Here is a 13,116-nt window from a genome sequence, read left to right on the forward strand (position 1 = left end):
ATATTGGAATTGGAACATTCAAAATAGATCCAGAGACAACAAAGAAGACATTTAGTAAACAAAAGCTGACATTAACCATTTAGACTAAATTATACACTTTATTTCAAAGTGAAACATTCAATTGCTACATCCTTATTGGCAGCTTTTCATATGGACTGGGGGTGGGAACAAAGGTCATATTGTTGGTCCCAAGTCAGTCTCCACCAAAGGATTATGCGATTGGAGACCTTGGGGACAATCAATGTAAACCTTTTAGAAATTGTCAAGTATCATGTGACTACTATGTAACAAGTATCGTGTAGCTATCATTAAGGGTTCTGTGGCTTAACACTGCTGAATGTTTTTGAAGAACGAATCTTGAGTTATTTGTTTCATATTTTAGCTTCTGAAATTTCACACAACTAGGCAGATAATTTGTATAAGTATAAAATGATTCATTTACAAAGTTAGTGGACGGATAAGTCAGTCTGACATGACACAGGTAAAACAGATTCAAATGTGATGACAGACCCAGATGTGTGTCACAAACTGACCTGATTAGGGAATTGTACTAAGTTGTCTCTGATATAGAGCCAACATCCACAAATACATCTGTCCCTGGCTGACCTCATCAGTCCTGGCTTTAGGTGTTCAGAACATGAGCTGCTTTGTGCCGCATTTATTTCAATATTTGACTTTAGGTCTCAAATTAACTCAACAGACTCACTAACCCACTTTTATGTAGTTTCTGTGTGTTTCCTTGTGTGTTATGGTGAATCTTCATTTTTGACCTCACTTATTATATACAGTAGTTACATAGTTAACAATAAATGCCTGAAAAAGTGTCGGTTTCAAAATAAGTTCAAAAAAGATAATAATAATTTCACATCAAACAGTGCCAAACCAGTAGATCAAGACGTTAATCAAATAAATACAACACTCCATGAGAAGTGGAGAGGAATAAGCTTTGATGACCCTTTTCACAAAGTACATGTTTTCCTTTGAAAGTAACTTTATTATTAATATTTGTGCCCAGATGCTTATATTTCCACACAGACTCAGATTAATAACACGGTTCACCCTATGAGTCAGCACTGGCCTTCTATGGAAATCAAGAATTGCACTTTCTTAGAAACCATTATTAGATAAAGATCTTGACTGCTGAAATCACTTAATAATTCATATCAGAATGACCAAGCATTAAAGACTAAGCTTTCCAACTGCTTTTTGTTGTCTTAGTACTTGTACCCTGTGCAATGACAATAAAGTTGAATCTCATCTCATCATCTCATAATACTGAGAATCCAACCATTCTCCTATGGAAGAAGTCCAATAATACGTTCCACGTTATTATATGTGAAAGAGGGCTTATTTTTTGCCCACAGCAAATTAGATTAACTGCTTGAGAACAATAAGGAATGTGTATGATGTCCAACAAAGGCAACATAGTATTGAAAGATTACTAAAAACCCTTTTAGTCATTCTGAAAAAGAATCCAAAGCACAAGGCAGACACTATTTCAACAGAGCATTAGCATGTCCTGCATGTACACCACACACACACACACTCAAATGAATACTAATTTATAGCTTCACAGTACTTTTGACTAGATTTCCTTTTTTGATGTTGGGTTACAGTGTAACATAAGATTGAGTCAGTGATTCTTTAAGGTGTCCTTTCTTTCACATTCTGATCCACCAACACAATATTCAGAAGTAAGTGTTAAGTCCAGAAGTGTTAAATAATTTGGATAATCGTTCCAATTCCTTTCAATCCAAAGACGTGGCACACTTTAACTTTGTGGCCAAGATTAACACTGACCATGTTTCTCTATTGTTTACATCAGGGGTAAACCCAAGGAAACCCCATTTCAACGTGCAACATTCAATCTTTGGACAAAACAACATGTCCAGGGGTATTGCTCCAAGTCCATGGGATTACTGTATGTGCACATAGGTTAGTGAGAACAATGTTTCAAGTATCAGTTTGTATATTTGTATTATAATATACTATCCAAGCACACTGGTTGAGTAGACTTTAGAAATGATTGTTTTGTATTTTAAGTTTGAAATAGGTGGCTTTTTGATTTGATGGGGAGGTGTTACAAATTATATATTGTAAAGTGTCTGATTTATATTGTCATGCAAATAGTTGACAGTCCTTGATTACAAAGGTAACTTTTTGCAAAGGTTACTACAGCCTACAGCTTGGAAATATAAATAAAATGCCTGAAAAGTTGCTGATCAGGCATGGAGAATGTCTACAGTAACTCAAATGTGAGACCTTTGCTTCTGTTGCTGTAATTTATTTGCATCTAAGAAGTTGTATTTCAATTTGGTCAATACTAAGTTTACACGGGTAAATGACAATCTGAAATCTTGTTTTTTACAGACCTACATTGTGTTACTTGAAATAAAGTTTCAGGCAATTGTTTTCAAAGCACTGTCAGAAATGTTAATTTCAAAATAAAAATAAACATTAAAATCTACACGTCACAAATCATATTATCAAATGTTTTGTCATCCTACATATTATTTACATAATTTGTAATGAAATCATTCACATTGTATTCATTTAAATAAAGGTTTCATGATGATGATTATTTGTTATTAAATGTGTGTAGCCCACAAAAATAAATGAATTATTAAATATTTGTATTCAGTCATTGCAAACCTGTTTCATTAGGACCAAAATGTAACTTGTAAAAGGTTAGATAGCAAATGTCCCTGTGTTAAGGGCCACCTTGTGGTAGAAAGCATGTTGTTCACCAGCAGATTAACAGTCACGACAGGGCTAAAATGAACAAGCTAAATTTGCAGAATGAAAAAAAAACTAACATCACAGTGGATTATGACCATTTCGGAAGTATTTTCTGTGATAATAAATAGGGACGTCTCTGCGCAGCCTATCGGATTCCGGGATGCAATACGCATCCAAATGAAAAGAACGCCAGTACTTTCACTAATCCTTGTCTATCCTTTTTATCTCGGGACCCATAGCAGTCTGATCACTATGGGACAGCGAAGCGGTGGGACAAAGCCATGCGGATGATATTACGATAAATGACAAAAGCAGGTCTGTTTGTCTCAAGTGGGCATTGACAGGGCGCATGTAGGCAAATTGTGTGCGCGTCAAGTGGGCCAAAATGTTCTTCGCGTTGATCCTGGGGCTCTACCTGGCCACAGGTGCGCTACCTTACACGGTAAGGGCGTGCCCGTCGCAGTGCAGCTGTTTTTATCACAACCTCAGCGACGGATCAAAAGCCAGGTAAGTCCATGAGACACTGCTCAACGACCAAGCTATCCAAATCATTTGAAACGAATTCCATTTTAAAAGTCAGTCCTCTTGGACTACAGATGTTTGAAATGGGTGGTTAACACGTGCACTAAGACGATTCCGGGTGTGCATGTTTGTCCAATTGGATTTAGTACGGGATTATCTCTCAAAAGCACTTTCACCAATTTCTCCACATTGTATGGCGTTTAGTACAGAAAAAAAACATTGCTTTTAAGTTATAAACCGAAATCTACACATATATTGCACATGGAAATTCATATTAAAATGTTGTTTGTGTTTGTGCATCACCAGGCCCACATTTGTGTTGTGCAAATTTACGCAATTGTTCACGATCAAATCCTTTAACAGTGCAATAACTGAAATAAACAAATTATATTTTAAACATCCACCCTTTCTTCACAGGAGCGTAATTTGCAATGACCCTGAGATCTCTCTTGTGCCTGTCGGGTTTCCTGTGGACACATCCAAGTTGCGCATTGAGAAAACTGCCATCCAGCGGATTCCACGTGAAGCCTTCAACTACCTCTCTGGTCTTGAATTTCTCTGGATGTCTTTCAACACACTGACCGCCCTGAACCCAGACAGTTTTCGAGGGCTATTAAACTTGGAAGAGCTTCGTCTGGATGGGAACACGCTTGCAGCATTTCCCTGGGAATCACTAATGGATATGCCCAGCCTCAGACTGCTCGATTTGCACAACAACCAGCTAAATTCCGTTCCGGCAGATGCTACGAATTACATAAAGAACCTCACCTATCTGGATCTGTCCAGCAACAACCTCCTGACCGTGCCGACAGAGGTGCTTTCCACCTGGCTAATGATCAAACCCGCGCAGGGCCCGGAAAGCTCAAAAATGATACTTGGTAAGATAAAAGGAATTGGTCTGTTTTCATAACAAACAAAACAGGAATTCGCTTTACTTTCTATGGGAATCATACTGACATACAGTTATTTGGTCAAATATTGTATGTGATACGTTATGATGGACCGGTAGTCATGGGGCACTTAGACATCTCAAATGGCAGTACTGGTTATGTATTCAGTATATATTCATTGTGAAAGGCTCAACATATAAAAAATCTATGGATGTGTGATTATCCTCTAAATTATACATTTTGGAAATATTAGAGGTGATGCAACTTTATTATCATTATGTTCATCACCCTCCTTCTTGTGGTAACGAGGATCATCATTGTGGATGTAGGCCTAATCAATTAACCCTAATTCCATCACATTATCATCCACTAGCGATGTGGCTGGTGTTTCCTAAGCTTTCTTCATGTTCACGCTCGTTCTTCTCGCCTTCCTCAAGGTCTCCACGACAACCCATGGATGTGTGACTGCCGATTATACGACCTGGTCCAGTTTCAGAAGTCTCCGACGCTCTCGGTAGCATTTATAGACACGCGGCTGCGTTGCTCTGCTCCCGAGAGTCTCTCTGGCGTACTCTTCAGCGACGCAGAGTTACGGCGTTGTCAGATTCCACGCATACACACAGCGGTGGCGCGCGTCCGCAGCGCAGTTGGGAACAACGTGATGTTGCGCTGCGGGACCATTGGAGTACCCATCCCAGATTTGTCCTGGCGAAGGGCGGATGGAAAAGTACTGAACGGGACAGGTGAGTCTCTAACAACCTTTGCTTTAGAGTAAGGTTTGGTTTGTGTGTGTGACTGGTTGAGGGAAGAAGTATTAATCTACACTGAAACGCATGACAATAAAAGAGAAAGATAAAGAGACTCAATGTACATGGGAAGTCATTTAAAAATAGTATGCCCATTTACCACAGTGAGATTTATTGATGATTTTGCACATCCGGACAACCATGCCTGGCTAGGAAAGTCAACTGTAATCCCTTTTAAAAACCCAGCATGTTATTAATAAAGATTTAACCTTTGTGTACCTTAAGATAGGTCTTTGTCAAACCGCTATTCTTTGTCTCTCACAGTTCAAGAGGAGAACTCCAAAGAGGGGATAATCTGGTCCATTCTGAGTGTCCCGGCTGTGTCGTTCCGTGATTCAGGGAAGTACATTTGCAAGGCCACCAACTATGCTGGCAGCACTGAGGCGGTCATCTCTCTGGTAGTCTCCGACTCGCCAAAACCCGAGACCAACCAAACCAGTGCAACCTCTGCTGCTGCTGCTGCAAAGAAGTCAAAACCCAAGAAGCCCAGTGGGGTTGTAAAGGCCGCTTACCAGGAGAAGCTAGTGGCGAGATACGTGGCTCCCACCCCAAGTCCTCCACCTTTCCCAGCCTTGGAGCCTGGTGCTGGGGTAGCCAGCTACACTCTGGCGGACAGAGCCATCCCTGGACCTACCACATCTCAGAGCCCTGACGGCTTTCTGGAGTTGGAGAAGACCAACCTCAGCAACCTGGCGGCCAACACCTCGTCCCTCCAGCAGGACCCTGCCCGGCTGGTCCGACAGGTCAAGGTGGTGGGGGACACAGACAACACCATTTCCCTGAACTGGAGGGCCCCCAAGGCTAAGAACACCACTGCCTTCAGTGTTCTGTATGCTGTTTTTGGGGAGAGAGACATGAGGAAAATCAACGTAGGAGCAGGCAACAACCGTGTCACCATTGATGGTTTGGTGCCCAAGACAAAATACATAGCCTGTGTGTGTGTGAGGGGCCTCATCCCGAGGAAAGAACAATGTGTGATATTCTCCACTGATGAGGCAGCCAGCGCCACTGGAACCCAGAAGCTCATCAACGTGATTGTTATCACGGTCGCATGTGTCATTGCTGTCCCCCTCACTGTCATTGTGTGCTGCGGGGCTCTGAAAAGACGGATCCAGAAGTACTGGGGGAAAAAGTCTAAGGACATCCAAGACTCATATGTGACCTTTGAGACATTGTCGCCCGGCACCAAGGCCAAAGGACTGGAGGGCGAGTACCTGACCAGACTGAACCCAGAGGAGTCCAACAGACTGCTGTCAGCCCGCTCCAGCCTGGACTCTGAGGCTACGGCTAAGATAGAGGGACAGCCCAATGAGTACTTCTGCTGACGTCATGCTCCAGCTCCGGCTCCTGCCCCCCGCCGTCTGCCCCGCTCTCACCCATATCCTCACCTTCACCCCCAATCACATCCTTACCTCAGCCCTGCACTAGCACGCCCTCAAACACCCCTATCCCGGGACTCACCACCACCTCTCCCCCCTCGCTGGACTCCACCGCAGCGGGGCTTCTATCAAAGGACTCTGGGACGTTGTACAATCATGGAAATATCAGTTTAAAGGATGTTATGATGTTTATACCCTTTTCTTAAGAATACATGTTTCAAAAGCAGAGTGAATAGGTTCTGGAATTCAGTTTCTAGGTATGAGGAATGTCTGCTGTCGATGTGTATTGACTTAAGTAAAATTTCATACAGACAGACATACTACACAGACACTTTTAAAAATGAAATGAATGCTGAATATATTTAACTTAGATAATAATAGTCTAATGGATCAGATAATATGTAGAGATGATTTGTTGAGATTGTAAACCATCACGTGTGGTGAAATTAAACCTATCAATTTAATTATTAAATTGTTTTTGTAGATACAATTTATTACGATTTTAAACCACAATGTGTGGGTGAAATGATACATCTTGACTTATTTATTCAATCATTTGTGTTTGACAATTTTGACAGAATCCACCCCTTTAAATCTGATCCAGATAGGCCTATGTTCTAGAGACCATTGATATTTTTTCATTGTCAATATCATATGTATGTGTAAGATTTGTATATACTTTTCTCTATGATGTACACGTACATATTAACACATGCCTCTGTATATATACATATGTAGGATGTTGTCCGAAATATATACATTTTGGCATTGATCATTACAATGAAGAAAGGGAGAAAGCTGGAGCTGGAGAGAAGCACAGAACTGATTGAATAATGCACATGTAAAGAAATATGAAATTATGCTAGATGTTTAAAACATTTATATTCCTGGGCCTGAAACATTGACCACCCACCAACTGTTAACTTGTTTTGTGTAAAACCCAAATTAATATTGACCAACTGTATTCGATATACTGTATTTGCAACTATGATATGTGAATATTTTGAAATAAACTTTTATATGGTCTTAATTCATTTGTGCCTTTCACCTCTTGTTTGGAGTACATATAATCTTCGCCCTTATGATGTAAAATTATTTTCTAAAATGGGGTGTGTGCAATGATTTTTCTTGCACTCGCAAAAAACTAATTGGTCTACTTCTCACCAAGTAGATCAATTAGCCCTGCCACGGTTGTGTTATGTGTTAATGCATGTTTTCCGCCTCAGAGTCTACGTCAGGGATTAGGCTAAGATTATCTTGTCTGCGCCACTTGATGCACTGAACACCTAGCTCTATGTCGTGAATTTACGAATATGGATACATTCCGATATCTTATAGTTTTAGGTTTGGTTATCATCCAAGCGTTTCAAACATATTCTCAATGTTTACGTGGATGTAGCTGTGTATCAGACAGACACGAAAGGTAAGCTTGAACTTAATGAAGGTAATGCCAAACGGCTGTATATATGTCAGTAGGTGAGTCTCGACCTAACCTTTTGTTTACCGTGTAAAGTAGGCCGACAGGTGAAAGTACCCCTTATCTTAGGTTGTTTCCACAAAATCGAATGACTGTCTCAATAGGCTTCTAAATTCTATTGTTTTCCATTTAGGTCACTGACGTGTATGGAAGGTACGTTCCAGGTCATACCAGAAAACATACCTGAAGATATTACAAAAATTCGAATAGAGAAATCTTACTTTACTGAGATCCCTCGCGGTGCATTCTTATCGCTGACAGCTCTGGAAAGTCTGTGGCTCAATTTCAATGGCATCACTGTTATGAATGTTAATTGTTTGGAGGGCATGGAAAATCTAACGGAATTTAGACTGCAAGGCAACAAACTCAGATCAGTACCATGGACAGCGTTTAAGGATACTAGAGCGCTGAAAATCTTAGACCTCAAGCACAACTTTCTCGACGTACTGCCGGAACACGCTTTCAAATTTTTGTCAAGTCTCACTTTCTTGGACTTATCTTTCAATAAGCTTACGATCATATCCAGGGATGTTTTTCTAAACTGGCCTCTTTACCAGAGCGTACAGAGAAGTGGCGGGCAGGAATTAGGATTCACACCTAATGTTGTCTTGGCACTTCACGACAACACCTGGCTTTGTGACTGTCGTCTTAAAGGATTCGTGGAGTTTATCAGGTCTCTCAGCCCACCCATTATCCTGATGAACTCTTACTTGAAATGCGCAGGGCCTGATCTCGAGACAGGTAAATTCTTCCATGAATTAGAACTGATGACTTGCATGAAGCCTGTCGTCACCGGCCCAACGACCAACATTTCAATGCACGTTGAAGGGAACATAACGCTCCGCTGCTTGGCCAAGGCCAGGCCCGATCCCGCAGTGTGGTGGACATATGGTCTCAAGTTGATAAGAGGATTTCATGGTAAGTTTTGGTCAAATCGTAATGCATGTTCCTCTAGATACCTGTGTATGAGATTTATCAACTCTCATATCTAAACCCAACCACACACTGCTTACAACATTTAAGAATAGCCTAGTACTGTGGTCTACAGTCTGATCAAGGTGGTAAGAATTCATACTCTCAATATGGACGCTTGGAAGACCAAAATATCACCATTAAGTTTCTGTATGTATTGTATGTATGTATTCGATCTTGGGGTTGCCTGCTTGCTTGGGGAGAGGGAGATTAGGACTTCCCTCAGAGTTTCATCTGCACACACAGAATGTGCAGGGTGAAGGCCCATGTTAAAAGTATTGCTCGAATTAATGAGGGGCTGGGGACCTTCCACAAGACAAACATGAGACCCTTGACACAAATGTATGCAATCCCTAATACAAGATTAGGTTGCTACTGATAAAATCTGAACACTGAATGAATGTAGATATACAGACCACAATCTGCCTATTATGGGGTGTACAAAGATGCATTTATCACCATTCAATATCTGTAGGCTATCTGTAATTGGATAGAAACCTTAGCCTAACACAGAAGTGTTTCTTCTTGTTTTGAAAAAATATTTGTACATTAAAGGAGATCAAAGTAAAATGATTATAGGGTCAATACAAGAAAAGAAGATATTTTAGATTTGGACATTTAGATTTGGGAGAGTAGAGTTGATGTTTTTAACCTTTCACAATATCTTTTTCATCGTATTGTGTATATTGCTGTTCTTCATCCCAGAATCACAAGAGAGGGTTAACGAGGACACTATCAGCACTCAGCTGGAGATCCCCTCCCTCCATCTGGCTGACCGTGGTATCTATACCTGCATTGCTAACAACTTCATTGGCAACTCCTCCGCCAGCATTTTCCTGGATGTCCGCCCTCCTGATGGCTCCCTGCCAGCTCACTCAGCCCTGTCCCCCATGCCTGCCGCCTCCTCCGAGGAGAATGTTTACATTGACATCCGCATCGCCAGACAGACAGTCTACGGCATCACCATTGAGTGGTACGCAGTCTTGGAGCGCCCAGCGGAAACCTGGTTCACCGTCCACTTTGGCCAAACAGACTCTGCCAAAAAGGAGTTGATCTACATTGGCCCAGGTATCAATTCTTACACTGTTTCAGATTTAATGCCCGCCACAAAGTATGACATCTGTGTCACCTTGAAGAACGAGGCTCCCCGTGTGGGCCAGTGCATCCTGTTCATGACTGGGAGTGGCATCAGTGAACTGGAGCAGCGGGAGAAGCTTATCCATATTGTTGTGATAGTCTTTGCTATGGTTCTGGCTGTGCCAGCGGGTATGTATGCCTGTACTACTGACACTAAGTTCAACTGCCTGGAACCGGTCTTGGACTTCTGTAAAAACAGGCGGTGGGAGAGTGCAAGTCCAAGAAAGGCAGGGGAGAGACAAGACACCTTTGATAGCCTGCAGGCTGCCAGTGATGAGGGCCTGATAAAGGATTTCCATAAGGAGAAGACTGTCCGCAGGAGGTCTGATGACCAATTACAGAAGAGCAAATCAAATCACATTAAGCACACTGAACTATATTAAGATAACACCGTTGTACTTGAATGGCAAACCTCAAACAACTGGATTTCTGGTAACTTATGCCAAGATTTTGGCACTTGTCCAACTTGTCACTAAGCCATTTGAATAGTTAAAGCTATATACATATCGATATATATCTATATATATCTCTCTCTCTATATACATACAGTATATATATCTATATATCTATATATCTATATATATATATATATATATATATATATATATATATATATATATATATATATATATATATATATATATATATATATATATATATATATATATAAATATTCTTGGCTGTGTTCTTTTTTCCTGCCCAAATATGTCTTATCTCCAGACTTTCAAAAGTGAAAATGTGATGTTATAACATATCAAGAGGGAATATTTGTAGGCTGGGAGACACCCCTCTTATATGCTAAAGCCTTGAGTTGCTGAGTGAAGTTATTGCTTGATGTTTCTCACACCTCATTGTGTACACAACTTCCTGTTACATTGGTAGTCATATATGCTAATAAGGTCAAGATGTGGTCTGATTGATTGTTCTTAAAGTTGATGGTTTGGTTGGGTATAAAACCCATGGCATCTTTTTCTCCTTTGGCTTCTTCTCCTCTAGGTTCTACTTTTCCTTGCATGCCTTTCCTCCTCCTTGATCTCTTCTATCTCTCTCTCTCTTTGATTTATTAGAATGATAAGAGAGTAAGTTTTAAAACGTTTTGATTAAACTAATTTAACTTTATGTAATAACCATTACTCTAATTAAACCCACATTGTATATTAACTGCAATTCCAGCATATTTGGTTGATATAAATAGACTGTAAAAGTAAAATAACAGATTTGTGTCTGCACATGCAATAAACATTATTCATTAATGTCTTTATTGCTAGTCTTGCAATGCCTATCCATATATGTTCTGTTCTGATAAAATGATCACATGCAAGGGAACTTGAAGATAAAGATACACAAATTGAGTTGAGATTGGCTTTACTTTGCAGCGGTTAAAGAATGATACCTTAAATGCCTCAAATGTGATATGTGCACTGAAAAAGGTGTCCTTTAATACAACTTTATGAATATGACATATGCTTTTTGTCCACCTTTGTACTTTTTTAAGAGTGTACATAGGGACATTTAATTTCCTACAATATGTTCAGACAGCCTTTACATATCATCTGTGTCAATAAGTATACTTAATTATATTTGAAAGCTGACATTTTGAATAATGGTCATCATAAAAATAATATTGAACTGAGTTGTAAAATTATTTTCACAATATCGGTAAAACCTACAGTATCACTTTGAAAGGGCTCAAAAGGAGGTTGTTGAAGCAGAATAGGATTTAACCATTGTGACCATTAAAATGGCAGGATGGACGACCTATATCCACCACTGTGTTTTGTTTGCCTTAAAAAAAAAAGAAAAGCCTCGGGCACATTATGTAACAGTGGATTTACTGGGATGCATACAACATGAAAGAGCACAAGTTTTAAAAGCAGATTTAGATAGTCTTTACTAGTCTCATACAATATACCATCTGACATCTGATCCAAATATGTCTCCTAAAGAAAAAAATAATCTGGAGGCCCCTGACAGCCTTTTACTGCTGTGTAGCTTACTTCACCTAGTGGTTTGGAGAGGTGGACACTCTTTTTTTTTAAAGTGCTGCCCATGTAAGAGGGAGTACATAATAACTTAAGCCTGTCAATATCAGATTGCAGTTATTGATCATTTGAAATAACTACTTTTATTTTATGTTTAATGAATTCAGGCCACACAAACATCCTAGAAAATACTTTTTTTTTTTTTTGACAGCATATGTATTAAACATAAATCAGAAACATAAATCAGATAGTATTGTGTCTATATTAAATGCCTGCTAGGAGAAAGTAAATACCCGTTGTGTTACTAGGGACTGTATAGGATGTGCAATATTGTATACCCTTCCCCTCCCCCCCAGGCCTACAAGCTACAGAGACTGTCAGCAGCCTTCCTTCTCACATGACATTGACTGTGCTGCCACAAGCAGATGGCTCTGGGGATATGTGGTGACCAATGGCATTGTTCATTTGACATAATACCCAAACACTGGCATTCTATCTAAGGCTTGCCTTTCCCTTTTAAATCACACTGGCTGCCCTTCCCCTACTCTGCCCTGCCCTTTTTGCACTGATGCAAGGAGATCAGTTCATTTCTGCTTGGTCCCCGCCCCATTGAATTAAGATCAGGCTTTGGAACAACCTAGCTGACATTGGTAGCTGTCAAGCTAAAATAAATTGCAGGGACAGACAATGTGCTGTCTTTCCTTTTCTCGAAACGAGGGTGTCGGAGTAAGATTATGACCGTTTTTCAAAACATTACTTGAGTGAAGATAACATTTGATTATTGGCCTCAACAATGCAGTCTGCTTTTATAGTGTTATTAAATAATAAATACATCATTTACTTTAATCATAAATGGTTGTTACTCTGATATTTCATCATCCTGTTCATTTACATAAGTTAGGAGATAAGAAAAGCTTGGTCTGTGTGACATTGTAGATTTGTTTCCACAAAGAAGAAAGTTAAGTAAAAAGAGTAAACCTCTTTTTTTTTTTTTTAAGGAAAAAAAGTAAACCTCTCGACTGAGAGTTGCATCAGAAATTCAGTTGTGCCCAAAGGTCATGTGGTGTTATACCAATACCCCTGTGACCTCAAATGACCAGTTTCAAGCAAACCATGGAATAAATATTTATGAATATATTTTTTGTGCCTGGCTTTCTTTTATCCTGGTGCATCAATGCACTTTGCAACTAAGTAATCCTCTGTCAAACCGTC

At 39.9% G+C, this 13,116-nt stretch overlaps 2 protein-coding genes across 2 annotated transcripts; both read left to right on the top strand.

Moving 5' to 3' along the window:
• Positions 1–3,124: 3,124 nt before the first annotated feature.
• lrit1a (leucine-rich repeat, immunoglobulin-like and transmembrane domains 1a) lies at positions 3,125–6,282 on the top strand. The gene is made up of 4 exons (XM_084710155.1): positions 3,125–3,246; positions 3,679–4,139; positions 4,589–4,894; positions 5,222–6,282. Exons 1-4 carry the CDS (start codon positions 3,125–3,127, stop codon positions 6,280–6,282), a joined length of 1,950 nt encoding a protein of 649 aa, XP_084566281.1.
• A 1,367-nt stretch (positions 6,283–7,649) lies between these two features.
• On the top strand, positions 7,650–10,450 carry lrit2 (leucine-rich repeat, immunoglobulin-like and transmembrane domains 2). The gene is made up of 3 exons (XM_084710198.1): positions 7,650–7,759; positions 7,947–8,731; positions 9,491–10,450. The coding sequence occupies exons 1-3, from the start codon at positions 7,650–7,652 to the stop codon at positions 10,303–10,305; spliced, it is 1,710 nt and encodes a 569-aa protein (XP_084566324.1). The 3' UTR covers positions 10,306–10,450.
• Positions 10,451–13,116: the final 2,666 nt, after the last annotated feature.

The sequence above is a fragment of the Hypomesus nipponensis genome, chromosome 11, assembly GCF_054491055.1.
Source record: "Hypomesus nipponensis isolate SF chromosome 11, ASM5449105v1, whole genome shotgun sequence".
NCBI classification, from domain to species: Eukaryota; Metazoa; Chordata; class Actinopteri; order Osmeriformes; family Osmeridae; genus Hypomesus; species Hypomesus nipponensis.

Excerpts from the sequence above, each read along its gene's own strand:
- lrit1a (XM_084710155.1), top strand. The coding sequence starts at position 3,125 with ATGTTCTTCGCGTTGATCCTGGGGCTCTACCTGGCCACAGGTGCGCTA. Across the intron at positions 4,140-4,588 it reads AAGCTCAAAAATGATACTTG|GTCTCCACGACAACCCATGG; the intron begins GTAAGATAAAAG and ends GCCTTCCTCAAG. Across the intron at positions 4,895-5,221 it reads AAAAGTACTGAACGGGACAG|TTCAAGAGGAGAACTCCAAA; the intron begins GTGAGTCTCTAA and ends TGTCTCTCACAG.
- lrit2 (XM_084710198.1), top strand. The coding sequence starts at position 7,650 with ATGGATACATTCCGATATCTTATAGTTTTAGGTTTGGTTATCATCCAA. Across the intron at positions 7,760-7,946 it reads GTATCAGACAGACACGAAAG|GTCACTGACGTGTATGGAAG; the intron begins GTAAGCTTGAAC and ends TTTTCCATTTAG. Across the intron at positions 8,732-9,490 it reads GTTGATAAGAGGATTTCATG|AATCACAAGAGAGGGTTAAC; the intron begins GTAAGTTTTGGT and ends TCTTCATCCCAG.